The following is a 26,808-nucleotide window of genomic DNA, read 5'->3' as shown; positions in this document are numbered from 1 at the left end:
TACACAGTTTGAAATTTATGGCAGTAGATTCCTGATCAAAGACTGTCCCTTCCATCTAAGGGTGCTGGGCACCAAACTTATTTTTTCAAAGGGCTGCAAGGCAACAGTAGTCTAATATGTCTGATGTGGAGCTGCCCTGGACTCTTCAGAAATTTCAGCCTGCATCAGATAAGCAGGAGTACAGCAAATTCCCATGTCATTCAGATTGTTTTAAAATGTGTATTTAAATAATTTCTAATCTTAACCTTCGTCTGCCAATGAGGTTTACACACAGAGTGTAACTGAACTGCCAAGTCATTAAAACTATTTAATTAAAGCCATCTAAATGTTTATTTATACACACATACAAAAAGTCATTCCTTTCCAGCGTTTTGAAACCCTCTCCAAATCACCACCCATTTGGATTCCTCCCTCTCCCTACCCAACATTCATTTCTTAAATGGAGGAACATCTACCCCCATTTTAAATTACATAAACCTGGGGAAGCCCGCTCCTGTACATATTCACACAAATATGCCATTTGACCTTTGGTGGAACAACTCTCTGTATCACAAGTTTTCCCCTCTGGATTCTCCACATATAAAGATCTAATATTTGTGGACATGTTTTATCACCCTCACACTTCAAGCCCATTTCCCAGTTTTCATCCACTTTGGGAAAATACATTTCCCCTAGACACACTAGGGTAGGCAAGCTTTTTATTTGTGAGGGTGGGGTGGAGTGGGGTGGGGTGGGGGGTAATGGAGATTTTTTCCCCCTCATCCAATGGCCCAACTTTTCCAAGGAAGGTGGTTTCCAGCTGAAATCCTCATCATCCTGTTAAAAAGAAATGAGCCATTGCTCCCTGTTCCTCCTTTAGGGATCGCTCCTGTGGGGAAAAGGAAATGGCTCATATTGAGAGCACTTATAAGGAAAGCAAAATATCTCCTCTACACCCAATATAGGTAACCCAGTCCCCACCAACAGGGATTCATTCCAGAGGGCTGCAGGGTGCATTTCTGTATTATGAACTACACCCCTGGGTCCAGCCACTTCTTCCCACTCATAATCACAGGCTGTTAGCAAGACATATTTATCTACAGCGATATCATAGATTTCCCTGAATTGCCTTATCATAGAGTCTCCAGTCTGCTGTGTCCTCTTGGGGAGTGGGGTGCACACACAGAGATGCTGCAAGCCCAGGATGACTTGAGTTGGGAGCTGGGAGCTGGACATGTGATTCCCACCCACCTCACAGCCAATCCACAGTTTTCTCAATTGCTTCAGCATCTGGAGGAACTGGGATCCAGAAGCCACATGGAAGAGGTTCTCTCCCTTCAGACCCCAAGTCCCGGGCCTCAGGAGGAAGCTGAAAGGCTCCATAGAGGCAAAGTCCCTGTCAGCTGCAATGATACCGTCAAAAAAAACCCATGTGCGTATAGAGACACAGTTGACAGGATCAGCCTTGACCTATAAAGCCCTGAATGGATCATCCTCGAATCTACCTAGTTTGATAGCTGTACAAATCCAACAGAGAACAAGGTGCCATTTGCCACCTTGTAAGTCAAACTGCATGTTGCATGGAAATGAGTGTAACAGAACCCCAGCAGCTCTTTTTTAAGGAAAAGCAGCTTGGGAGGGAGGGGGAGATTTGAAGGAAGCAGAAAAGTTGTCCACACACACCTGTGCATATTCCTAAAATATGCACCACCACCCACCCACAAAAAGCATTCCTCCCCATGAAGTTCCAAATGCACAAAAAGACAGTAGAATAGGGCAAGGCTATACAACAACCCAGCCAGATGGATGGGGTATAAATAATAAAATTATCATTATTATTAAATAAAACATAGCAAATAAATAAATAAAGCTCCTTGGCATAGAGCCCTGCCCTCTCATGTTCTGTAAAATGCCATTCACGCCAACTGCACTGTTATGCTTGATATGCAGTATTTATGCAAGTCCTATAATTTGAGGTTTACCCTGGTCTAAGATTTGAATGTGTTTGGTGTAGAGTCTGACCAGAGGCAGGGCATGGGGTGGGGGACAACAGCTAACTATTGGTTATTTCCACTCTTCAAAACTATGGACAGATAATCTGGGGTGGCTTTGGTAGAAAACTCTAAATGACAGGGAGCCTGAGTGATGTGGCAAACCGGGGAGAAGGCTCTTAATGGGCAACCCTTTCCCCTGCTTAGCTCTGTGTCCATGGCTACAGTGTCTGATTTTCCAGGCAGAGAAAGCCACTTTTGTTGAGAGGAACTGCCCTGTTTGGGGGATTAAGAGATGACTTGTTCCCTGCAGTCTTGCTTCTGGAGCTTGGTGCTTTCCCCACATTTAGGGGGCGGGCAGGGAATCCTCAAGACTAGTGGCTAACTGGCAGGCAGACCAACTAGAGCTCCTTGCTGAACTCCTGCTGTATGGTATAGCCCAGCCACCGCCGCCCACCACTCATGTTGTAGCCAGTGCTCTCAAAGAGCCCAATCGCTGCCTTGGTGACTACCGAGACCTGGGCCACTAAGAATTTGAAGCCCTGGGCGCGAGCGTGAGCCTCCAGGAAGCTGAGGAGGGAGCGGCCCACACCAGAGCGCCGGTACCACCGGTTCACAGCCAGGCGCTTGAGCTCCGCCGTGCGTGGTTCCCCGCCGCAGGGCTCCAGAGCCACGCAGCCGCACACGTCGTCCTCGTCGTATACAGCCACCCACAGCCCGCGCTGCCCTGCGCTGTAGTAGGCATGCAGGTGCCTCAAGTCCGGCGAGCGCCACAGCAGAAGCTTCAAAGCCACCACGGTGAGCAGGACCGGCAGCACGAGAGCCACCACAAACGAGTTCAGGAAGAAACGCAGGCCGCTGCTCACCACCGCCATCAGCAGCAAAGCCAGAGGCCGCGTCAGCACATAGAGGATCAGGCGGTTCTCTGTATCCTTGAATCCATCCTGGTGGAAAATAGAAAGGGATATGAAGTAAAGGACCATATACAGCTATGAGGGACCAGGGATGTGTTGTGTATCTCTAAACAAATGCTTATCCTGAAAACGTACAAGGAGGGGAATTCTATGATGTCTGTAGCAACTTGCACAGAGCTAAGAAAAGGCTGGGGAGACAAGAGCCACACTGAAAGCAGAACTGTCCTGCAGATACGAAAGTTGTTCTACCCCAGCTTTTCTATAATGCAAGCCCTAGTGGGAAACAAGGAACCTCGACATAAGAGCATTGGAATTGAGATAGAGCCAGTGGATTGAACAACGCTTTCTTTCCCTTAGGAAATTTTCTTCCCAGTCTTTAAGTGTGGAGGGAATTTTCTTTCCAGTGTTTAACTGTGGGATAAATAACACAGTAACACATTTGCTTATTGCCCAACACTTAGAGGTAAGTATCATCAAATGCAGCTCCTCTTCTTGCCAAATTCCCTTTAAATTTTTTTTATGCTGCAAACATCTCCTCAATTTTCTCTCTCTCTAGGTTTAATATGCTCAGTTAACCCCTCCCCCAAAAAAAATCAGAGTGGATGTGGCAGGAAGAGTGGGCTGCATTCACACAGCAGTTTATTCTGTTTCTCTAATTTCTGCATTATATTTGTGCTTTTACAATATGTAAAAGCTGCTTCTGGAAATCTAGCAGAATATGGTAAAGTTTAGTGCTCATTTCCATGTTAATTGCTTTCATAAAAAATCTGTTTGCAACCCCAATAAGCCAGAAAACTGTAGGTGTAAAGTGACAAAAATAGAGGCGGTATGCCAGCATAAAGATCTTTCCTACTGTTTTCATGGGTGAATCATGGGAGAACAGAAGCATGCATGTGCGGAAAGGGTGGTGGTGGAGTGGCAGTGTTCAGTAACCTTCGTTATTGTGTCACACCACACTCACTGCTGTCAATGAAATTTAGAGTGAAATATCAGTAAAAAAAACCACCTTTGCAACAGGTACTGCAGTTTGAAAGGAATGCAAGAAAACAGAAGTGCCAGCATCAAAATCAGGAAATAAAGTTGCATGCAGAACCAGTAATTCCAGTTCAGTGGTTTTCAAACATCCCTGCCCATTCCAAGTTGTCTGTTGAGGAGCTCTGCGCTTTACAGAAGATGCTGTTCTAGAAGGCTTCCTACTTGGGACACTGATTAGGCTTCTTAGTTACCCCTATCAGTGTTTCCCAAACTTTGCTCTCTGGCTGTTGTTGGACTACAACTCCCATGATCCCTAGCTGCAGGACCAGTGGTCAGGGATGATGGGAACTGTAGTCCCAAAACAGCTGGCGGCCCAAGTTTGGGAAGTATGTGCCCTAAACGAACTGAAACAGCTTCCTAGAACACACACACATAGTTCCCTTGCAATGTGCAACTGCTCTAAAATATGAAGTAGACCATGGGTAGGCAAACTGAGACCCAGGGGGCCGGATCTGGCCCAATCACCTTCTAAATCTGGCCTGTGGACGGTCTGGGAATCAGCGTCTTTTTACATGAGTAGAATGTGTCCTTTTATTTAAAATGCATCTCTGGGTTATTTGTGGGGCATAGGAATTCATTCATTCTCCCCCCCAAAAATATAGTCCAGTCCCCCACAAGGTCTGAGGGACAGTAGACCAGCCCCCTGCTGAAAATGTTTGCTGACCCCGAAGTAGACAATGCAATGTCCTCCAGTTTGGTGGATTACAACTCTCACCAGCCCATAAGCATTGCCAGTGGTAAAGGATGAAGGGAGTTGTAGTCCACAACATCGGGAGAACACCAAACTGCCTTCCCACTTCTAGGGGAAGGTTCCTATTAAACGACACAATCCATAAGTCTCTAGAAAGGAAGAAAAGAGAGTGCTTATATAGCCTGGGCTCTCTGCCACGTCTCTCAGAAGCCCATCTCACCTTCAGAAGCTCCAAGACAACTGGTGTCTCCTCCTCTCTCATTTCTCTGATGGTCAGTTGCTCAGGTTCCAGGGTAGGCATGCTGGCAGCCAGCAGATGGCACCTTCAAAGAGGGAAAGCCCAGTTATTGTCTGATTTGTCCTTGATGAGAGGTTGGGATGAACAAGGAAAGTGTCTCCAACTAGCATGGGCCATTTGTCAGAGCCCAACCTTCCACTGTGGTTGGGGACACTCTTGAGTAAATAGGGAGCATTTTATGTTGAAGCAGCACAGAAACCAGAGGCAGTGTGGTGTAGTGGTTAGTGCTGGACCAGGACCTGACAGGCCAAAGTTCAAGTCCCCACTCAGCTATGATGTTTGCTGGGTGCCTTTGGGCCGGTCACTGTCTCTCAACTTACCCCACAGGGTTGTTGTGAATATTACATGAAAACTGGGTAGATAACCAGGCACACCACCTTGAGCTCTGTGTACGAAAGGCGGGATACAAATACAGCAATAATAATAATCTCGGGGGATGGGGAGAAAGAATCCTACTCCAATCCGTTCCTAAAGGAGAATAGGTACTTGGGGGGGGGGGCAATCTAACAAACACAGAAGCAGCAACTTCCTACAATGCCAGCAAGAGTTGAAAACTATTTTGCTTGTGGCATGGCTCTTGTACATTTACATACACAAAGAAATCAGAACTCATCTCTTCTCAACAGACACGCTTTCCATTTTAAAGTGTTAAATGCCTCACAATCGTTCTCCAATTTAAATGCACAGCAGCCCTGGTAAGAAAAGAAGCTGGCAACCCTTAAAAAAGCAACTACAACCGGTATAGCTGGGAAGAATATATTCTTGTTCTGCAGCAGATTCACTGGCAGTCTTTTGGCCTTAGTTTCCCAGGGACCACATGCCTCCTGGGGTCGTTTTGAATAGTAACGAGACTTAGGCCGTGTATACTTTATTAATTAAATAATTTAATTAAAATACATTTAATTAAAGGTCGTGGGAGCCATTTTACCAGCAGCCTCTTGATTCCCAGCTAGCTCCCTGCGCCCCCTACTCTATTTGCAAGGTAGGGTCCCTTGCAATGGAGCACCACCGTTAATTTATGCCACATAACGGACAAAAATAACGCGACGCCCACATTTCTCCGGCCTGCCCCTTCTGTCCCTCCCGGGAGCAAAGGCAGATCCGCAATAAAACGCCAGCCCCGCCGTCGTAAACTGACCGGCCACGGCACTCTAGCCCTTGCGGCCACACCCCTCCGCAGAAATAGAAACGCCCGCAAAACTTCTCCACTCCCCCCCCCCAGGCGCGGAATGGACTCACCCAGCCTGTAGGAAGCGGCTGCCTTTGCGCCTGCATAAAAGGACCGTGGAATTCTCCGAGGCCTCCTACATCTCTCTCTCTCTCCCCACCCCGCCCGCTTTTTCAGGAGGGAGGGGGGGAAGGAGAGGGGAAAAGAGCTTCGCCCCAAGAGCCTCTTCTTAGTCAACCCTCCCCAGCTTCGCAGCTCCAGCGCCTTACTCCATGAGCGCATGCGTGGCGCTCCAGGCTTCTTCGGCGCCTTTCGCTCCTTACGCAGTTCTTGGCAACTGTTGCTAAGGGGGCGAAACGGGGCCTTCAAGCGCAGCGAGTCCCAAACCCGTTTTGCCTTTTATGGGAGACAGCGGGCAGCAGCGGGGGTGGATTCAGTTTGAATGGCTTAGGACTTAGGGAAATATCTGACTTTCTAATTTTCTTTTTCTTTTTCATGGTGAAGTGACAGGCGGGGATTCAACGGGTATAGCTGTAGTCAGCTAGTAGAGAGGGAAATCTGGAAAAGCCTTCCCCTATTGCTGCTAGTCTGCTATGGAACTGTTAAAAAACACACGACCTGCTGCCCATAATGTAAACAGCTGGTGGCTGTTAATGTATCATTTTCGTTATGTACCCATTTTATGCTGTTGACATGAAGTTGCAAGCCACCTGGAAGTGTATGTGTCTTTCCATAAGGGTTTTGTTTTTCAACTTTTTAAAGAGTTGCACAGACTGTTTGTTTGGCTTGAATTTGGAGCTCATGGTTAAGATAGCAAAAATAAAGGGATTTATTTCATTACATTGTAAGCACTGAATTCCCGAGAGTAACCTTTGACATGTTGCTTTCTCAATGTAAATATTAAGAAAGTAAGCATCGTTGTTGGAGATAAGCAGGTGCACTAATTTGATTTGCAGCCATTCTGTTCTGCCTGTGAGCTTCCTTTTTTGCAACCAGCTGGCTGCTGGCCGATGTCAAAAGGAAATGGATATTGGTCTGAAGAAGCATAACAGTTCTGAGTGGTTTAGAAGCTGGCATTTAAAAACAGTAACATTGGCACTGACCCAGTAAACTATTTGTAACCCATTTTGTTCATCATTGCAAAATGGGGATGTTACTTTTTTAAAAACTCTTCAACGTCACCACAAGGTGGCTGTCAAATTCACATGGGGCATAGGTCCTTTTAACAGCTCCTTGCCTGTTAAACAAGCATTAAAACCAGCAGTTCACATTGGCAAAAAATGCAATGTGTGAAATGGCTAAGGCAGCATTACAATTATGTCTGTCTTCACCTTAAGCATATCTGTGAGCCATTCACCTCCTGCCATGCAGTACAGTGGTACCTTGGTTCTCAAACGCCTTGGCTCGCAAACACCAAAAATCAGGAAGTGTTCCAGTTTCCAAAAGTTTTTTGGAAGCTGAGCATCCGATGCGGTTGTCGGCTGTTGTTTCTGGGGTGCCTGCACCAATCAGCTGTGCCTTGGTTTTGGAACATTTTGGAAGTCGAATGGACTTCTAGAACAGATTAAGTTTGTCGCTTTTGTTTTTGCTATTTATTTTGTGTTTTTGTTTTCGAGGCTTTTTTGGTTAATTTGTTTTTGTGACTGTATGGAACTCAGTTCAGCTACTGATTGATTGTGCGACTGCAGAAATGGATAAAAGCACCCCATCCAAACAATGACTATCATCAGTGCAGGTAAGAAAAAAAATGTAATTTTAATTTTTATCATCTACAATACTCTCTAATTTATACTACAATACATTGATTATTGCTTTCATTTTATGGATCAATGGTCTCATTAGATAGTAAAATTCATGTTAAATTGCTGTTTTAGGGGTTGTTTTTAAAAGTCTGGAGCGGATTAATCCATTTTGCCTTACTTTCTATGGGAAAGCACACCTTGGTATTAGAATGTTTTGGTTTTGGAACGGACTTCTGCAGAACCAAGGTACCACTGTATTTAAGAACATGATTAACACAGTGGGGGGGGGGGTCCCCTGTGGAACAGGAGTGTTGTCCCACACTGACCCTGAGAGTTGGTTCTTAATCTTTTCAGTTTTTTGTCCTGTAAAAGTGCCTTCCCCATGTTCTCTGCTGCAGGTGGGGAACCAGTGGCTCTCCCAAGATGGTCAGTTCTCAAGTACTAAAACGCAATGCATCATATAATTTATAGAGTAAGATACTGAGAGGGAAGATTGCTAACAAACCATAAATAGAAAGAGCATGGCCAGGTTTCACTTGTTTAGCTTTTGTGGACAGCTTTTTCTGTACAGTGGTACCTCGGGCTAAGAACTTAATTCGTTCTGGAGGTCTGTTCTTAACCTGAGGTACCACTTTAGCTAATGGGGCCTCCTGCTGCTGCTGCTGCGCCGCCTCACAATTTCTGTTCTCATCCTGAAGCAAAGCTCTTAACCAGAGGTACTATTTCTGGGTTAGTGGAGTCTGTAACCTGAAGCATCTGTGACCTGAGGTACCATTAATAAAAAAAATTCCTTCCAGTAGCACCTTAAAGACCAACTAAGTTAGTTCTTGGTATAAGCTTTCATGTGCATGCACACTTCTTCAGATACACTGAAACAGTTGTACAGGTTATTCAAGTGTAGAAGAAGAAGAAGAAGAGGAGGAGGAGGAGGTTGGATTTGATATCCCGCCTTTCACTCCTCTTCAGGAGTCTCAAAGTGGCTAACATTCTCCTTTCCCTTCCTCCCCCACACCAAACACTCTGTGAAGTGAGTGGGGCTGAGAGACTTCAGAGAAGTGTGACTAACCCAAGGTCACCCAGCAGCTGCATGTGGAGGAGCGGAGATGAGAACCCGGTTCCCCAGATTAAGAGACTGCCGCTCTTAACCACTATTCCACACTGGCTCTCACTGTGTAGGGCTACAGTGTGCAGCACATAATTGGCTCAGCCACCTGAGCCATCAGTTTGGTGGATCTCAGTGTTCGCGGAGGAAGGAAAAAAAAACAACCCACAGGAAATCCCACAAGTCTCAACTCTGCCCACTTTGGTCTTTGGTTCTCAGCTCAACCACAATCATTCCTCAAACTGCAGAACCTCCTACCCCAAGAAATTCACCAAACATGTTGCATTTTCCAGAAATCTTGTACACTGACTTCAACACTAAGCTGAAGTTCCCATTTAGGCTTGAGTCCCAGCACCTTTCAGTTTAAAATTCAATATTCAACATGTTGAAGCCGCTCGAGAAAAACATAAGCAGTTTCCTCTAAGCAGGAACCTTTTATCTTGCACCTCTCAAGCCTGTTAAAGCTGCAGGGCTGCAGCTCAGTTGTAGATCACATGCTTTGTATGGAGAGGAACACAGGTTCAAAGCCACAATATCTCAAGAGAGGGCTGAAAAAGATGTTTGCCTGAAATGCTAGAGAGCTGTTACCCTTCAATCTAGATCAGGGTTTCCCAAACTTGGGTCTCTAGCTGTTTTTGAGCTACAGCTAGGACTGATGGTCAGGGATGATGGGAATTGTAGTCCAAAAACAGCTGGTGATCCAAGTTTGGGAAACCCCGATATATACATTACTGAGCTAGATGGACCAATGGTCTTACTCTGTATAAGGCAACTTCCTATGTTCTTAGTTGACTTCCTTTGGGGACTGTGCAATCTGCTACTGAAATGCCAATCAGACCTAAAAAGCACAAAAGAAGTATGACATGTATTGATGAACCCAGCCTCTGCGCAGTACACAGAAAGGAGTAAAAATGCTTTGAAGCAGTCTTTTATTTTTCTTCTAGACCAAGAGTCTATGACCCTCTTGTCTGTTAGCACCAGGAACTGGGGTACACTTGGGAAGAAATGTGGTTCTGCACATGGTGAGGGGCTGGAATGGAGAATAGATAAGAGGGGCTTAACCGGAAAAAGATGCTGTTTATGACAGCTCATAAAGCAGCCTCCTGCAGCACCCAGTATCAAAGGAAGACCCCAAAACTCGAACTTTCCCCATTTTCTAATACATAAAAAGAGCTCACACTGCTCCACAGCACTTAGCTCCAAAATTGCAACACAGCAGGGAAATGGAGAGAGGCCAGCAGTCCAGTTGATATCTGCTAACTATATTTTCTGTCTAGTGTGGAGAGAAAAACCAGGAATTCTGGCTGCACAGTCTTCCAACCATCAGACCTCACATACATTTGGTTCTTGTTGGAACAACGTATTTCAGACAGGATGGGGAAATGGGTAGGTTAGGGAATTGTATCAAGGACCGGACTGGCTATCCCTTTCTCACATGCAAAACAAGACAAAAGTGTTTGGGGGAAGGACATGGTAGTGGAGCCATTGTAACTGCAAGGACACGAGCAGCAACAACAATCCCCATGTGAGCAGGAAGTGAGGGAATCAAGGGTATGCTTTGGACCTGCAGGCATGGGCGTGAGCTAAGCTCTCTGCTGTCATTTCATGACACTGTCCTGAGGAACCTAAGCTGAGCCACCTCCAGGAGTCTTGAAGTTGCCCAGGTTGATTCTGTCCGGCAAAACAGTTAATTATAGCAGCCACTAGTGAGAGCACAACTGAGTACTCCAACGCAGGGATAGGGACAGCTGTCCTCAGAAAGTGTGGACAAGCTGCATGTTGGGTACCGTTTGCACAATCTGAATGGAGGGCAGGCCTTGCGAAGTTACTGGGCTCGGCAGAAGTTGCACCATTTGGGAGGTGCTGTTGCTGTCCCCAGTAGGTTGGGTGCTGTCTGGGCTGCTCACCTGCAGTGTTGGCACACTCTCCAGCACTTGGAGGGTCTGTTCCCCCTGGGCACTACGGATGATCAGGAGGTTCTGCCCAGTCCCGGCACTACCCTCGGGCCCTTGCAGCTGGAGGCCAGGCAGCTCTTGCACTGTCTGGATGTTGTCCACCTCCTGCACGCACAACCGGGTCTGCTCTCCTCCTGCACTTCTCAGCACCAACACATTCTGAACTCCCTCATCGGTCTGTAAAGTTTCAAAGTGCATGTCTTGCACCCCTTCCAGGCTCTCCACCTCCCCGCCTGGCCCCAGAAGCTCCTCCCCTGGAGAGTTCTGCACCACAATTAGGTCCTGGCTTTCTTCCTTCACACCAGGTCCCTGTTGGAGGTCCACCTCAGAGAACTCATGGGAGCTGGACAGAGAAGTCCCCACCTCATTCATCTCCTGTGGTGGGCTCAAAGTCTGAAGCTCAACACTGGTCATCTCCTCTGAAGGTTGAAGCTGTTCCCCTTCCTGAGAAGAAACCAGCTCCTGGATCTGAATGGTGCCATCCAGCTGTTGGGAAGGCGAGAGGCTCTGGATTTCGACGCTGGTCAAAGGCTGATTGGAGGGGGACAGGCTGTGGATCTGCAGAGGGCTAGTTTGCTGCAGGGATGGCAAGGTCTGGATCTGAATGGGGCCCACTTGCTGGGAAGGCTGGAGAGTTTGGAGCTGTAGGGTCCCTACCTGCTCAGAGGATGGCACAGCTTGGAATTGTACAGTGTTCATCTTCTGGGAAGGTGGAAGAGTTTGAAACTGCACTGTGCCAGTCTGTGGACAACTAGACAGGCTCTGGATCTGCACAGTGCCTCCTGATTGGGAGGTGGGCAAACTTTGGATCTGGACTGTATTCTGGGGAAGGGGCAGGCTTTGAATCTGCACAATGCCAGTCTGTGGAGGATGTGGGAAGGCCTGGATCTGGATTGTGCCAGGTTGCTGTGAAGCAGGTACGGTCTGAATTTGCAAAGTGCCACCTGGCTGGGCAGTGGGAAAGCTCTGGAGGGGCTGGGGCAAGGTTTGAATCTGAATGGTGCCTGTTGGTGGAGCAGCTGGCACAGTCTGGATCTGCACCGTGCCCAGTTGCTGTTCTGGCAAGCTCTGGAGAACAATAACATTCTGTCCGCTAGTCTGTAGCCCTGGCGTCCTCTGGATTTGCACATTAGAGAGGGGCTGCACGCTGGCCCCGGTGGCACTGGGCATCAAAATGATATTCTGGTTGCCAGACACCGATGGTGGTGGGGGAGCCAACGGCGCAGGTTTCTTGGCCTTACCTTGACGGACCAGGGCAGATTTGCCTGGGGTGGTAGGAGCAGCTGGCAACAGGGTAATGCTGGTGGGAGCAGTGGATGTAGTGGGCACCTGGGGACTAGGCAGCAGGATAAGTTTGGGGGGTAAATTTTGGGGTGGTGGTGGCTGCGGCGGCTGCTGTATGCTGGGGATAAGTTGCAAGCCCTGTGATGTTTGCACAAGCAGGAAAGTCTGAGTGTTTGACGAGACAGGAGGGGCTGGGCTGCCACTTAACTCCACATTCAGAGTGGCCTGCAAGTTAGGCATGATTTGCACCTCTTGAGTGGTGGCAGGTGAGGTGGTGGCTGGCCGGCTGGGCGCCTCAGCACTGTTGTGGGTGCGGAAGTGGCGCTGCAAGTAAGAGGCCATGACAAAGGCCTTGGAGCAAACTGGGCACTGGAAGGGGCGCTCCCTCGAATGGGTACGTCTGTGCAGCGCCAGGTTGGAGGAGTGGGTGAAGGCCTTGCCACAGTCCCGGCAACAATAGGGCCTCTCGCCAGTGTGTACCCGCTGATGTTGCCGGAGGTTGGATGTTTGCGTGAAGGACTTTCCACAGGTCTGGCAGGCAAAGGGCCGCTCACCGGTGTGCAACTGCTGGTGCCGCCGGAGGCACGAGGTGTTCTTGAAGGCTTTGCCGCAATCTTGGCAAGCATAGGGGCGTTCGCCGGTGTGCTGCCGCAAATGGTACTGATAATGGGAAGCCCATTTGAATGCCATCCCGCAGGTGGAGCAAGTGAAGGCACGCAAGCCCGTGTGCACCCGCTGGTGGATACGCAGCAGCGAGGAGCGCTTGAAGGCTTTGCCACACTCGCCGCAAGCATAGGGGCGCTCGCCCGTGTGGTCACGGAGGTGGTAACGCAGCCCAGAGGAGCCCTTGAATGACTTCCCGCACTCTCCACACACATAGGGGCGCTCAGGGGGTGGGGGCGGCGTCACTGTGGCCGCAGGCACTGGCTCTGCCTGTGCTGGGCACGTCACCTCTGCCTCCTCCAACCGTTGTTCAGCCGGGGGATGCGAACGCTGATGGCCCAACAGGCTGGCCAGTGCCGGGAAGGAGCGTTCACACACCATGCAGGTGTAGGTGCGATCGGATGAGTGCTGGCTCTGTTGGTGCCGTGCTAAACCCGCGGCACTCTTGAAAGTCTTACTGCACACAGAGCAAGCTAGGGAGGGTGTGGGGGATGCTACAGCCGCCACCTCCTCCTGCACTGGTAGTGGCAGTGGTGGTGGTGGCAGAGGCAGTGGCTCTGCTGGGGCCAAGTGTGCTTCCTGGTGGCTCAGCAGCTGCTCCTGCAAGGGGAAGGTGAGATGGCAGACACTACACCGAAACAGCATCTCCACAGTGGTGGTTGGCTCCTCCAAGAAGAGCTGTGCTGGAGGCGCAATGTCCCCATGAGACTCCAAGTGCCGCTGCAGATAGGTGTCCGATGCAAAGGCCTTGCCACAGATAACACAGGTGTGGGCGGGGCGGGCAGCGTGTGCCGATCGGCAGTGCAGCGCCAGGTTGGAAGAGTGGGTGAAGGCCTTACCACAGTCTTGGCATCGGTAGGGCCTCTCGCCAGTATGCACCCGCTGATGCTGCCGCAGGTTGGTGGACTGCGTGAAGGCCTTGCTGCAGATGAGGCAGACATAGGGGCGCTCGCCTGTATGTGTATGGCGGTGGCGCCGCAGGCTGGAAGAGTTCTTGAAGGCCTTGTCACACGCCGGGCAAGGGTAGGGGCGTTCGCCAGTGTGCTGGCGCAAATGGTACTGGTAATGTGAGGACCACTTAAAGGCCAGGCCACACTGAGCGCACTTGAAGGCACGCAGGCCAGTATGCACACTCTGGTGGATCTGAAGCAAGGACGACCGTTTGAATGCCTTGCCGCACTTGTCACACTTGTAAGGTCGCTCCCCCGTATGTCCGCGCTGGTGGTACAGTAAGGCTGAGGACCCCTTGAAGGCTTTGGGGCACTCTGAGCACTTGTAAGGGCGTTCGCCTGTGTGAGTCCTCTGGTGGTGGATGAGTCGCGATGACCATTTGAATACCTTGCCACATTCCAGGCACTCATACTGGTGGTCGCCACTGCTGCCACTGGGGCCTCCACCTGCTGGGGCCACCGCTGGCACTGCTGCTGCCTGCATTTCTAGCTGCTGAGCTCCCACCATTGCACCAGAGTTCACCTGCTAGAAAAACACATACAGAGAAAGAGAGAACACCATTATTGTAACTGTGACAGACCGAGCCTCATTTATAGAGGTTCTCCTATACTAAATCATACTATTGGTCCATCTAGCTTGATACTGTCCACACAGTTTTTCCATCACTAAACAGAAGATGCTTAAAGACTGAAGCTGAGAGAGTCAGCATGTAAAGCATGTGCTCTACCACTGAGCTGTGGCACCTCTCCATTTGTGCTTCAGGCAGTAAAATCTGCATAGGAACATTACCGCTTCACTTTCAAATGGGGAACTAGCTGAGCAAACTAGCACTTACCTTACAAACACCAGGAATTACTGGGGTGTTTCTTACACATACCCCCTTAGTTGGAAATGAGAGAGTAAAAATCACCTCAAATGGACCTGCCACCTTTAAAAAGCAGTGGTCGTTCAGTGATGCTCACAGGCACAGGAAGTCATTTTGGTTTATGATTGAAAGTGAATGTTTGAACAGCCCTGACTAAAAGGATGCAACCTTTGAGGAGAGTAATTTTATTATTAATAATTGTATTATTAACATTGTTAAAATTTGCTAAGTACTGTACTACTGTACCAGTATTTTAAAAATGGCAGTCCTTTGTCCTATCCTCACAATCTAATAGACATGATACAAGAGGGAAAAGGAATGGAGAGGGAAGAAAATACAACTCACAATGGAACAGCTGCTCCTTCTCAGGATGATCTTTGCCATGACATTATGTTCTTCCTGGGAGGCTGACTCCCCCCCTCCCCTCTGCCCAAAACACACACATGGGTTAGGTCCCTACTTGGTGTTGAACTCATAAAAGTCCATTACATAGCAACCTCTAGAGCCAAGGAAGGTGAGTCAGTGGCCCTCCTAGAAGCCCAAGTCAGCATAGCCAATGGTCATGTATAACTGGGGTTGCAGTTCAACATCTGGAGAGTTACAGGTTCCCAATCCCTAGACTGCAGCCTGGAAAACAGGCATCTTCCCACCGTCATCCCCCCCCCCCCCGCTCCCCAGGGATCTTCCTTCTGCTAGCAGGAAGAGTCAGCAGTTGCGGACTGTTGTCCAGATGCCCAGGAGATGCCTCACTTGCCTGGGTCCAAAACATCTAGTGCTACCTGGCCCTGACTGCTTCAGTGTACACATTGTGTGTATGGGGGGGCGGGCAGTATTTTACTTGATGGTCACCATGGAAACTTTGAACAGCAGCAGTTGGGCCAGCCACAACATTGGCATTTAAATCTGGTTAGTGGTCATTTCCCACCATCAACCCTTGTCATTAATTTCTGTCAATTACCCAGGAGGTCTGGTGAGAAGACAAAGGTGAGACACAAATAATGTTAAACAAGCATGGATGCCTGAAGTCATGCTTGGACTAGGACCAGGAGACCAAATGAGCTGTGAAAAGTTTAAGTAGCCTGTATGCCATGAAAATCTCTTAGCTTCAGTTCCTGATCTATACATGGAAATAACAGTGGCCAAGGTTATTATGCATGTCCAAGGGCCACACTGGCAATAACCCACACTCCAAGGACCGCATGGCAAAAAAGTTTTAATTTTTAACCTTTCAAATTAAACGCTGACTACATAGAAAACAGAGCGCACGCAATTTAGAACACAATTCAGTGTTGTTGTTTTTTCCCAGAGGATTTAAGGCTGTCTTGTTTCACGCAATTCTCCACGAATTTTCCCGAAGCAGCCGCTAAAAAATTCCGCTCGTGTTTTTGTGTCGAAAGTTTAAGGATAGGGGACCAAACTATCCGAGCCCAGCCTTTGGAGAGATTAACCCTGCATCACTTCCCCGACCTGCGCCAAAGAGTCAGATGGCTCTCCTGACCATGAGCAGAGTGCTTTAAGGCCTCCGCTTTATTGCCAACGTTACGTAGGCTGGAGGAGGGGATTTCTTCGGGCCAACCCCCCGCGCGTGTAATTAAAAAGCGCTCTCCCCACGTGCCTCCTCCAGCCACCCGCCACTCAGAACAAGGCACTGTTCTGTCGGCAGATAAAAAACAGAGGAAACCTCTCCGTGGCACACTCCCCTTTAAATGCGGACCTGCCCCTTTAAGGAACCGAGCTTTGCCGCCCCTCCCCCTTCGTTGCCGTTCGGCCTCGCGACATCTTTTCTCCCTTCCTTTCTCTGCCTCCTGTTTTTTTTCCTCACCTGGCCGGTCTTTTTTTTTTCCTCCCTGCGCACTTCGTCTCAATAGGAGCTGGATAAGAGGGGTGCAGCGGGGCTGGGGGGGGGAGGGGCTGTCGCTCCACCCTCCCAACGGCCGGCGCTGCGAGACACCCAACCTTTAACTCGCTCACACTAACCGCCCGCGAGGGCAGCCAGCCTCACCCCTTTGCGCCGCTGCCATTGGCCACGCAAAGCATCTCGGGAGTTGTAGGCTGTTGAGGAGGACGCTGCCGGTCGCCATGTTGTTCTCGCACCACGTGTTTTGGGAAGCGCTTGGGGAAGGGAAAGCTCTGTGTGTCGCCGGAAAGGTGGCAGTGGCGTTTATCGTGAGCGCGTTCGAGGCCTTACAATAAACTTCATGACCTCGCTGTTGTGAGCCCGATAACACCATTACCATTATATATATATAAAAAATATGTATTATAGCGAGAATAGGAAGCTCAGGTAATTTAAATTGTTGACCAGCTCTTGCTTCCATGTGGCCTTAGTGAATACTGACATCACGGTTTATAATGACATCATCCTACCTTCGCTGGTATTAAATGAAATAATTGAAAATAATATTTGTTTATCAACTTGCTTCTACCCAGAGTATCGGGGGGGGGGTAGCAATTGAGAAGTAAGTCCTATTGAATTGAATGGGGCTTGCTGACAGTCTGGGGAATCTGTGGGTGGAGGGTATAGAAAGGGGAATTTTATCAGGTGAGGCCTTTTCACTGACAGCTGAGGAATGGGAGAAACAGCAACATGAATAATTTTCTCTTTGAACTCTCAATAAGCAATTTGAACCCTCTTTATTGTAATATCCATCTATCTATCTATATATGACACACATATTTACAGCCTGCTCTTCAGCCCCAAAGAGTTCCCAGAAATATGATGCCAAATAAGACAAGAGTGTATCAAGTTCAAGTCCGGATCTGTTAAAAAAAATAAATTGCCTTGGTGAAGTTGTGTAGAACAAGTGTCATACCACTGTCATGCTGTTTCCATTCTCATCCTTTCTCCCCTTATTAAAAGACAGGTGTGTTATCTCTTATTTAAGAAAATCAATGGCACAGCTATCCTTTATCCACCTGGGGGCAGCATTAAGTTGTATGCATTAAGTCTGCCACAACTAAAGGAGATCCTGCTCACTCCCTCTCTGGTTGAAAGGATGATTAGGAAAAGTGCAATTGCAGATTACTGGCTGCTTAGAGAGGGCTGTACCTGGTAGGAAATAGAGTCTGTTCATTTGGGAAGAAAGGACTAGTACAGTTATTTGTAATAACAGCCTGCATGGATCTCTGTAGGCTACTTTACATAAATTGAGCATCATTTCTGTTCTTCTTGTCAAAAGGCACCAGTTCAGTTCATGAGCTTCGCTTGTTTCTTCCTAGAACTACTTTATTCAAAAAATGTTTTGCTTGTCCTGTTCCTTGGCTTGTTCCATGGTTCATTTATTACGTGCATAAGTTACCCTACATTTGCTTTCATGTCTCAAAAAGGCATTGAAAACAGCTCTTGGTAGTTTGCAAATATAATTTTTTATTCCCTCCATCAGAATCCGCAAAGTGTCTTGATAACCATGTAAAGCACTGGTTTAAAATACATTATTTCTTTTATTTACATATCTTATATGCTTTTTCAAAACCATGTCAAAAGCTCCCATGTCAGGGAGTTACAAATGAAAATATAGTAATGACAAGTAAACCTCATCATTAAAATCATATGCAAATGAAAAATTCTTTAAAAATCCCAAAGATAATACAGCAGCATTAAAAGAAAACCATAACAGCCAGTTAACATAATCAAGTCACAATATAATAACTGATTAAAAAAAACCACCCCAAATTTTCTAATCAAAGGTAGGCTGGGAATAAAGTTTTCTAAGACCCATATCAAAGAAATTGGGGAGGGGGACAAATATCTCTTAAGTGAAAGGAGTTCCATAGGCCATAGAAACCGCAATATCAGAAAGAAAAAGAAAAAACCCAGCAACCTGTAGCACCTAAGTTAGTCATCTCTCTTTCTCCACACAGCATATTCACCCTCTGTCCGTATAGTTATACCAGCAACAGTAGCAGCTAGGATTGTGTTGTTTCACGTTTTTTCCCCTGTAAATGCCCTTCTGCAACTTAGCTTGTTTCCTGCTGTGATATGGAATGCATAAATTGGCCCTCTTGATGTGGATGGGCAGAGATTGCTTTCTTACTATAGGGGGAATGAGGTTCAATGGCCCCTGGTCTCTTCTGATGCTTTGACTTTATATTCATTCACACCAAGAGTCTCCCACTTCTAACTGGAGGAGGGAACCCTAACAAAGTGATCATAATGTCCTTTTGCCTCAGGCCAGGGCGAAGAGGATCTGGGTGACCTGCTGAGATGTCCCAGCAGCTGAATGGCATTTTGGGGGCCAGCTTGAACTGCTAGCCCGCTGGAGTAGGTCCAGCATACGAATCGAGGTGCGAGAGCAGATTCCAAACACTGTTGGTGAAAGATTACACAAACACTTTCGCTGTTGCACAACAGTCCTTTGGCTGCTCTCCTGAACTGCCAGCTGGGAAGTCACAACATCAATCGTTGACAGCCAGGCGTCCCTTTCTCTTTCCTAATAGAGAAAGAAAACCAAACTGTGCATTTTCTGATTAGATAGCTATCCTTTTGTTCATGCAACCTGGGTAGCTCAGATGTACAGTGTTTACAAGGAACAAACTTTTCTTGCTCTTTCTGTGTATGTTTAAGTACTAAGTAGGCATTCTAAACTCTTGTGTCAAGATGAGGGAGTGGTAAATATCCCAGATTATTATATTCAGAATAAAACAGTGTGATCATTCTTACTCTTGGCAAAGAGAAAGAATATTCACAGACCGTGTAGTAGTGGTAGCAGTGATAAGGAGTAGTTGTCTCTTTACATTTAGCAAAAAAATTATGTGAGTTTGCACCTTGCTATATTTAATACTTCTTAATGCTCATACTATTATGCCTTACGGCTGAATTTTACAGCTTGGTTCTATGCAAGTTTGGCATGACTATGAGCCCAATCTGCATAGGATTGGGTTGTATGTTTTTGTTCTCCCGCTCCAAAATTCCTAATCTAAGCATGTATTGCATAACAAGCTGTCAAATGATCTGCTAGTAGCGTTTGGTTGAAGTGATACAGTAGCTCTAGTTTAGTGAAGCAGTAAAGACCCAACTGTACTGACTACAAAATGTAGAGCTGCTATGTACCAAAATCTGTCATTCTTAATTTCTTTGCGGTGAACCAGAGGTTTTGCAAGAAGCTTGGGATCTACAAGGCTTATTTGAATTACTCGACAAAAGACCCTGAGTAGCCTTTAACAGTGTGTGCCAATCTAACAAACTCAGCAGCTAGGCAGTTTACCTGAATATCCACCAACAAACTTCAGAGAATTTGAAAACTTCTCAATGCCCTGTGCAGTGTCAAAGCTAGAGGACTTGTCCTAAAATTGGGTAGCATCAAAGTGGGCTAGATGGAAGGTATGAAGCTTATATAAGTTCTGGCAGGGGAGAAGGGGTGGTGAAGGGCAGAAAGAGATTGAACAAGGTCTGACAAATCTAGGTTTCTGCGTATGATGGTGTTCTAGTACTGCCAACTCCTGTCGCAGCTGCTCTGGACAAGACCAGGGATGTAAATCAGAGAGATAGGAAGAAGTGCCTGGACTGGTGACAGAAGCAGAATTAGAAGTGCTTTGTGGGCACTGGGTATAGTGAGTCAATCCACCACAGAGCTACAGGGGGAGGCAAGTGGGAGTGTATTTGAATAGATAGCAGAGCAACCTAGGGAGATGGAAGAAACGGAGAAATGTGAGAGATTGTGGGGAGAAAAAGTCATGTGGAGGGCGAGAGATAAAGTGGGGTGTCACAGGAGGGATAGAGTGGAATGCTAGGCACACATGGATACTTGTGTCAGATCCAGTAAAATAGATCTTCTTGAAACTGCATAATTATCTCAGTGTTCCCAACCTCACAAAGCACCATGAGATCGCCAATTACATCTGCATCCATTGACAGAACAATCTGCATCCAGCACTTTCCTTCCAGCATTGCAACAATGCAAAAACACCTAACTGAGGCATGGATCCTTATATATATATTACAATGGAGCTGGTTTGAATGTGTACTAAGCACTCTGGTAATTCCTCTACTACAGGGGTAGGCTGCAGTCCTTCTGGGTCTATTTTTCTGTTTAAGGTTCCCACAATGCCCTCTGATGTACTCTCACTCTGAGACATCATAGGAAATTTAAATGGAAGAACGCCACAGCAGCCCAACCCTGAGCCAAGCACCGGGGGGGGGGGGAGTTAAATGTAGGGCCTGGGGTAAACTTTAGCAGAAGTCCTTGCTAGGGATCTGGGGCCATGGGAGCAGCCCAAGGATGCCCTTCCCTCAGCCCTCCTGCTTCATCTTTATTTACCCCTGATTGATGACCATTTCTTGAAAGGACAGCCAGTTTTCTGTAAATAAGGAAAGGGCTGGGTCCTTGTAAACTGGCTGAGAATAAACACATCACGATGTGGCAGAGGTGAGGCAACAACTTCGTTTAAAAATTCTGAGGGGGGCTTAAGCAGAACTGGAAGCTTAAGCAGCCTTGGTCCCTATGTCCCTATGTATGTGTTCTTTTTGAACATGCACAGAGGCACACTTTCCTTTGTTATGGAATCCTGTGTTGAAGGACTAAGCCCTGACATCCACAGCACATTCTGGGCATAAGCTGTGCCTCAAATTGAGACTAAGACTAATGGTTCTCTGTACAACATCCTGCAAATTCTAGAGAGGTATTGTTAGGAGGCTCTCTTGGGCCTCTGACGCACTGGGATACTTGAGCTCAGGCTCCTACCGAGCCAAGAACAATCCTGTGTTGGAAAATTAGTGATAATGTGTGGAGGTTTTGGTGAGAGGGAATGGACGTCTTCACATCTAGCGTGTCCTCTGTAAAGCTGTGCATCAGCTGCTGAATTGGCTGGCGCAGTCTAATTGCTGCTAATACCGCAGGACACTCGAGTATTCAGAAAAGCCTTTGTAATTGATAATTGTAAACAGGCATGATAAGCCAATCATGTGCTCGCACTTTGTGATGCCATCCATTTAGACGTGTGACTGCATTGTGATGTCACCATGGAGAGGCATTACAGGGAGGATGACATCAGCATCATAGTGTTACAGCAAGCCAGCCAGCAACTGTCTTCAGCAGTATTAGCTGTTTTATCCAGTGTCTCTAGAAGTCGTCTTTGGATTACTCACTCTGCTTGCAGTTGAGCAATAAGAGTGTAACAGAACACATCTCCTATTCTTCACTCACCTGCCTTTTCCTCACTACCTGACCTCCCTCTGCTGCGGCACATTGCTATATCGAAACTGAAGGGCCTCCACTGACATTTGTTGTCCAAGGTAAGACCAACTAGCAAAACACTAATTTCAGTTTGTTGGGGTTTTGAATCCAGGGTTTCCTCAGCCCCCCACCCGCCACCACCAGCACCACTGTTCCTTCTTAGTACTGTATTGATATTTGACCAACCGTTGATGATCAAAAGGCATACAATGGGCAGCATCAGTTCCACACAATAGTTTTGTCTGATTGCAGCAACACATTGCCATGTCATGTTAAGTACCAGGCTCAGAGTCCAGGAGAAGATGAAGTTTAGCAGAGGAGCTTCCATATTCTAAGCAACCTAAGCAATTAATCAAAATATTTTGTTTCCTTTTCGATCTTTCCCATCACCCTCTTCTCTGAGCTGTATTTAGTATTTGACCTGTCAGTTAAGACAACTGACCTGTCAGATGTTGGTGACATGCAATCAATCATCAAATATTGAAAGTTTCAGGTAGAACAGTAACAGAAGCTGAGAAGTGTAATAAATTTCAGAATTCAGCTCTTCCTACAACCTTTACAAAACATCATACCAAATCATGTGTCCTCTCGTTTCTACAACAAATACAGCGAATGATGAGACTGCTTCCTAGGCACCTGTGTAGGATTGCCAACTTTTGTTTATAAGCTAAATCTGGTACCTCAATATAAAAATTTATAGTTTATTGGTCACTGAAAGCTTAGATCGTTACTTCTACGAATCAGAATCTGTTTATTGAAGAAGTCGTTCCTTCTAGGAACAGGTGCCTGCAGTCCTGCAATTAAGATAATCACTCTTCCGATCTTCACACCTGAACTATCAGTTTTCAAGAGCCTTTTAAAGGTGCAGAGGATTAGAACTCCCCACGATCTGTCTAAAGGTCAGGAAGATTAACACACCAAAGCACATTCAGTACTCTCCAACAAAATTGTGATCTTTTGACTCCAAAACACAGACACTCCTTTACAAGGGTGCTAATGGAGTGGTCCCATGTATTTCACAGTGCAGGTCTCTCTCCCTGGCAAGCCATGATTTTCAGCTATTCAGTGCTGATAGTCTCAAGAGTTGTCCAAATTTCTAGGCATGATGGGGAGAGCTCCTGCGTCAGCAGCGTTGCTAAGTTGGTGGTGTTTGTGAATCTGGGTGTTAGCAATTATGGTTTGCTATACCATGAAGGTGATGTGCAAAGAAACAGACTTGCCAGTTCTCTGAAATTTTAAGGTTGATCTCACTCCTTAGGAATGCGCTTTCTTACGATTCACTTGCCATTATACAAAACAGCTGTATCTTGATGAAACTTTAGAAAATTTGTCAAGCTGTCATGGATGGTGTTTACTAGAGCAAATAAGCATTTTGCAAGAGAGCTCCTCTGCCTGTTAATGAAACCTTCCAAAACCTGGACTGTTAAAAGTGGCCTGGTATTTTCCTCTGCACTGTTTTGCATTTTAAATCATTGCTTCCACTGGAAGTATTTCAGAATTATTCAACATATCACAAAGCTGTTCACCAAATGAATTGCCACTCATGGGATATAGCAGCCTCGATTCCACAATAAACTTCTACCTGAAAGTAATCAAGTGTTCTCTCGTTAGATAATACTTACCCAGGTGTCCAATCTGATTTAACCCTTTTCATACCGGTCTCCAGAAAGATTTTAAGTATAGCTTTATGTTCTGAATTATTTGTTTTATGCTGCTGCATAATAACTTACGTAACTGTGGCTGTTTTTATTGATTTTCACATTTCATTTATTACTGTTTTATTTTCTTTCTCATCAGGTGCACTGAGGGCCCGTTGTGCATCCAAGAAGTGGTGTATTATCATAGTCTCATTGCTGAACAAAACTTAGTGGAGTGGGAGGCCAGCCACTCAGAATTGTCTCTGACACGTACTTGCCTGGGGGCAGAGTCATAATCCAAAGTAAGGTGCAGTCCTAGGGGCAGGCAAACAACAATCTATGTGGCGAGACAGTCCAGGTTAGGAAATCCAATGATCAGGGAGTCAAGGATCAAGACAAGCAAGAAGCAGCAAGGTAGGACCAGGAACTACAAGCATTGTTAACAGCTTCTGACTGCTGCTGGAAGCTCTGCTTAAGAAGGCTGAAGCCTGCTGGTTCTCATCAGCACCTTCTCCCCTGTGGCCTTGAAGGCCGATCAGCTGCAGGTGGAGTCCCTCTGCCTTCTCCCCCTTCAGGCTGCTTGTTCAGCAGGCGAAGCCGACTCCTCGCCCATAACACATATCAGTATGATATAAATAGAAATACGCAAATACAGTTGTTTAGATTTTGGTAATAGGTTGATAATAAGTTGTAAGAAAAAACGGAAAATTTCTTTTCTACACAGCACTTAACAGTTCAGGAGGCCTGTCTTCCTTAGCTATTTGCTCTGTCTTTCTCTTAAAAATAACAACCTTAAACAAACAAAATAGAAAATTGTGGTGATGCAAGTGTTTCAATCCAGCTTAGGTTGGGACACTTGTAAGTCCTGCCCCACTAAGTGCTTATCCACACTGACATTTCCTTCACTCTTTCTAGTCTCAGTCCATACTTTAAATCTCCATGTCTGAGGGCCCCCTCCCTTTTTTGCACTGGAACTTTCCCCATGAAAACCTGCTTTTTAAAGCTCAGTTGGATCAAATAGCAATCTGCGGAAAGCCCAAATTGACATTTGCTCCAGTTGAGCACTAGAGAGCAGCTTTCAGCAGGGAAAGCTTGGGGAGGGGAAGGACAGACACTTGGACTTGAGCTTTTAAGCATGGACCTTTGCCTGGAAAGAGTGGGGCAAAAAAAAAGTGTAGATAAGTCCTAAATGAAGACCTATGATCCCACTGATCTGACACTTTCTCTAAAGCTGTACATTTTTAACTGAAGCTGAGTTTGGTGTGAGCCAAGGGCGGGGACACGTCCATCACCCTGGTTGCAGAACAAAAATTATCTGGGTACATTTAAAACCAGCCAGCGGCTTTACTCAGCTTTACTTAGTTTACTATGTTTTGAACATAACTCTCCCTGCCCTGCCAGTTCCAGTAATTCACTCCTGGGGCTGACAGTTTTATGACTCCCTCATGTCACTCTTCTTTCCAGTGTCTGCCAGCCCCAGTTTGCAAATAATATATTTTAGAGCAGCTGAAGGAGACACAGTGACACTGGCAATGGACGGCCCATGGGTATGGGGCAGAGAGAAAGTCATCACTTTCCCCACCCTGGGATATTTATTTGCACATCACTCAATTCATTTAAATATATGCTGATACAAAACCAGCTGTTGACTGCTGTTGCAGCCACATGTAGAGTGCACGTGTACAAGGGTGTGATAGGGTACCACCTGTATTTATGTGGATTAATCAAAATATTGGCCTGTTTTTACGAGTGTTTGATTAATTGCAAAAGTAGCCAGTTAAATTCAGCAAATGAATATATATATTTTACATGAACGTATACCTTTTTTAAAAAAACAGTTCTTGTGGGATGTTAGAATCCAAAATGTACCGTATTTTTCCGTGTATAACACCCCCCATATATAAGACTACTGCCAAAAGCCCACCTGCACACACAAAGCAACAACAGCCAATTGCGCGCATGCCTCGCCGCTGCCGCAAATAGCCTGCCCTGTTGCCGCAGCAGCAGCCAATCGTCAGCAGGCCTTGCCACAGCAACCAATCACACACCCAATCACTGCTGCCAATCTCCTGCTGGCTGCTGGCACCAATTGCCCGTCGTCCCCCCCACTGCTATCCATGCATAAGACGCCCACAATTTTTGCCTATTATTTCAAAGGAAAAAATAGCGTCTTATACACAGAAAAATACACTTATTTGTAAAGTGAGGTCCCAACCAAAGAATGGCAACTTAAGTTGACAGAATATGTAGAGCTTGCAGACTTAACATATAGAATACGAGAACAAGAAGAACATATGTTTAGAGAAGATTGGAAAACGTTTATTGAATATATGGGAAACAATTGTGTACAGCTGAAAACGCTGGCAGCATTAAGATAAATTCAGCAGTGTAAATAAGCTTTGATGGGTGCAATAATGGAATACTGAACGGGATAGGTTTTTTTGTAAAATATGCAGGGATTTATGATATGTAAAATGAACCACGGAAAGAGAAGGGAAGTCACTGATATCTTAAGGATGTAAAAATAAGTATCTTAAATTGTAAAACAGAAAATTTAACAAAAATTATATACAAAAAACCAAAATGTATTTGTAAAGGGTGATTGTTTGAAAGGGCTGTGCAATCTTCCTCAAAGCCTTGTGACCCCAAATGTGAGCTCTCTCTCCTTTAGAGAATCAACAAAGAGGAAGCATAGGGTGGGATGAGAGTATTTTTCTCCCACCCACCCGCTGTGTCTGTTGTCAGCTGTGGGTTATATTTAGCAGGTGCGTGAGAGGACGCCGGGGCCAAGCCAAATTGGCCGCTTGTTAATCGTTTCCGGTTACAGCTGCTTTTGGATGTTCATGTTTCGAAGCCTATGGAGCCCCATGCGACACACGGCTCAAGAAGCCAGGAAGCCTTTGGGGTGCAGAGCAAGAGCGCATCCCCCATAGGCCTGCTCTCAGAAGAGCAGCTATGTTGGCAAGGGCTCGTCCTGCCTGGCGATTGGCATTGGTGAGCATGGGTATCATTAAGACTGCCTTAGGAAATGTCTGTCCTGAAGCAATGCAGAAGCCAGTTGCCCAGGCTGGTGGGCACACCTATCAATGGCATGTATTGATTCAAATGTACCCATCATATCTTTGGCTGTCAGTTTCTAACTCTAATTCTGCACTCCCCAGTTCCCAAGCAGTGGGAAGTCAGAGTCAACTATTACAGCAGCTTTTCCGAGCCTGGTGCCCATCAGGTGTTTTGGACTACAACCCCCATTAGCCCTAACTGGCTGCGACTCATGGAACTTGTAGTCCAAAGCAGCTGGAGGTCACCATTGCAGGCTGCATTACAGGATGTGTTTCTTTGCAAAATGAGAGCACCGACTATA

General features: G+C 46.6%; 2 protein-coding genes and 1 long non-coding RNA gene across 7 annotated transcripts in view; 1 reads left to right on the top strand and 2 right to left on the bottom strand.

The window, feature by feature from the left end:
• Window positions 1-306: 306 nt before the first annotated feature.
• Window positions 307-16,855, bottom strand: ZNF628 (zinc finger protein 628). Of its 5 annotated transcripts, none has more exons than XM_082196318.1 (6): window positions 16,462-16,855; window positions 14,984-15,057; window positions 10,828-14,298; window positions 4,831-4,933; window positions 2,837-2,914; window positions 307-1,382 (listed from the first exon to the last, which is right to left on the bottom strand). In XM_082196318.1, the coding sequence occupies exons 2-4, from the start codon at window positions 15,020-15,022 to the stop codon at window positions 4,892-4,894; spliced, it is 3,552 nt and encodes a 1,183-aa protein (XP_082052444.1). In that variant the 5' UTR covers window positions 15,023-15,057; window positions 16,462-16,855; the 3' UTR covers window positions 307-1,382; window positions 2,837-2,914; window positions 4,831-4,891. The 5 variants fall into 5 exon arrangements, with proteins under 5 accessions (XP_082052444.1, XP_082052445.1, XP_082052447.1 ...); XM_082196319.1 differs by having other exon boundaries at window positions 307-868; XM_082196321.1 differs by lacking the exon at window positions 14,984-15,057 and having other exon boundaries at window positions 16,461-16,854.
• NAT14 (N-acetyltransferase 14 (putative)) lies at window positions 2,372-2,953 on the bottom strand (the record flags this gene model as incomplete). The annotated part of the gene is made up of 1 exon (XM_082195310.1): window positions 2,372-2,953. One exon carries the CDS (start codon window positions 2,951-2,953, stop codon window positions 2,372-2,374), a length of 582 nt encoding a protein of 193 aa, XP_082051436.1.
• LOC309517319 overlaps window positions 6,179-26,808 on the top strand; it is a 40,302-nt gene continuing 19,672 nt past the window's right edge. Inside the window, exons 1-2 of the long non-coding RNA XR_014213184.1 lie at window positions 6,179-7,811; window positions 23,608-23,861. This is a non-coding gene — a long non-coding RNA (uncharacterized lncRNA). The remainder of the gene's footprint in view (window positions 7,812-23,607; window positions 23,862-26,808) is intronic.

Source organism: Podarcis vaucheri (assembly GCF_965113315.1).
Source record: "Podarcis vaucheri genome assembly, chromosome: 13".
Lineage (NCBI taxonomy): Eukaryota > Metazoa > Chordata > Lepidosauria > Squamata > Lacertidae > Podarcis > Podarcis vaucheri.
The sequence above is the reverse complement of the archived record's forward strand: the minus strand, read 5'-3'. Positions and strand labels throughout refer to the sequence as shown.

Excerpts from the sequence above, each read along its gene's own strand:
- ZNF628 (XM_082196318.1), bottom strand. The coding sequence starts at position 15,022 with ATGGCAAAGATCATCCTGAGAAGGAGCAGCTGTTCCATT. Across the intron at positions 14,299-14,983 it reads GAAGGAGCAGCTGTTCCATT|CAGGTGAACTCTGGTGCAAT; the intron begins GTGAGTTGTATT and ends GTGTTTTTCTAG. Across the intron at positions 4,934-10,827 it reads AGAGTGTGCCAACACTGCAG|GTGCCATCTGCTGGCTGCCA; the intron begins GTGAGCAGCCCA and ends CCCTCTTTGAAG.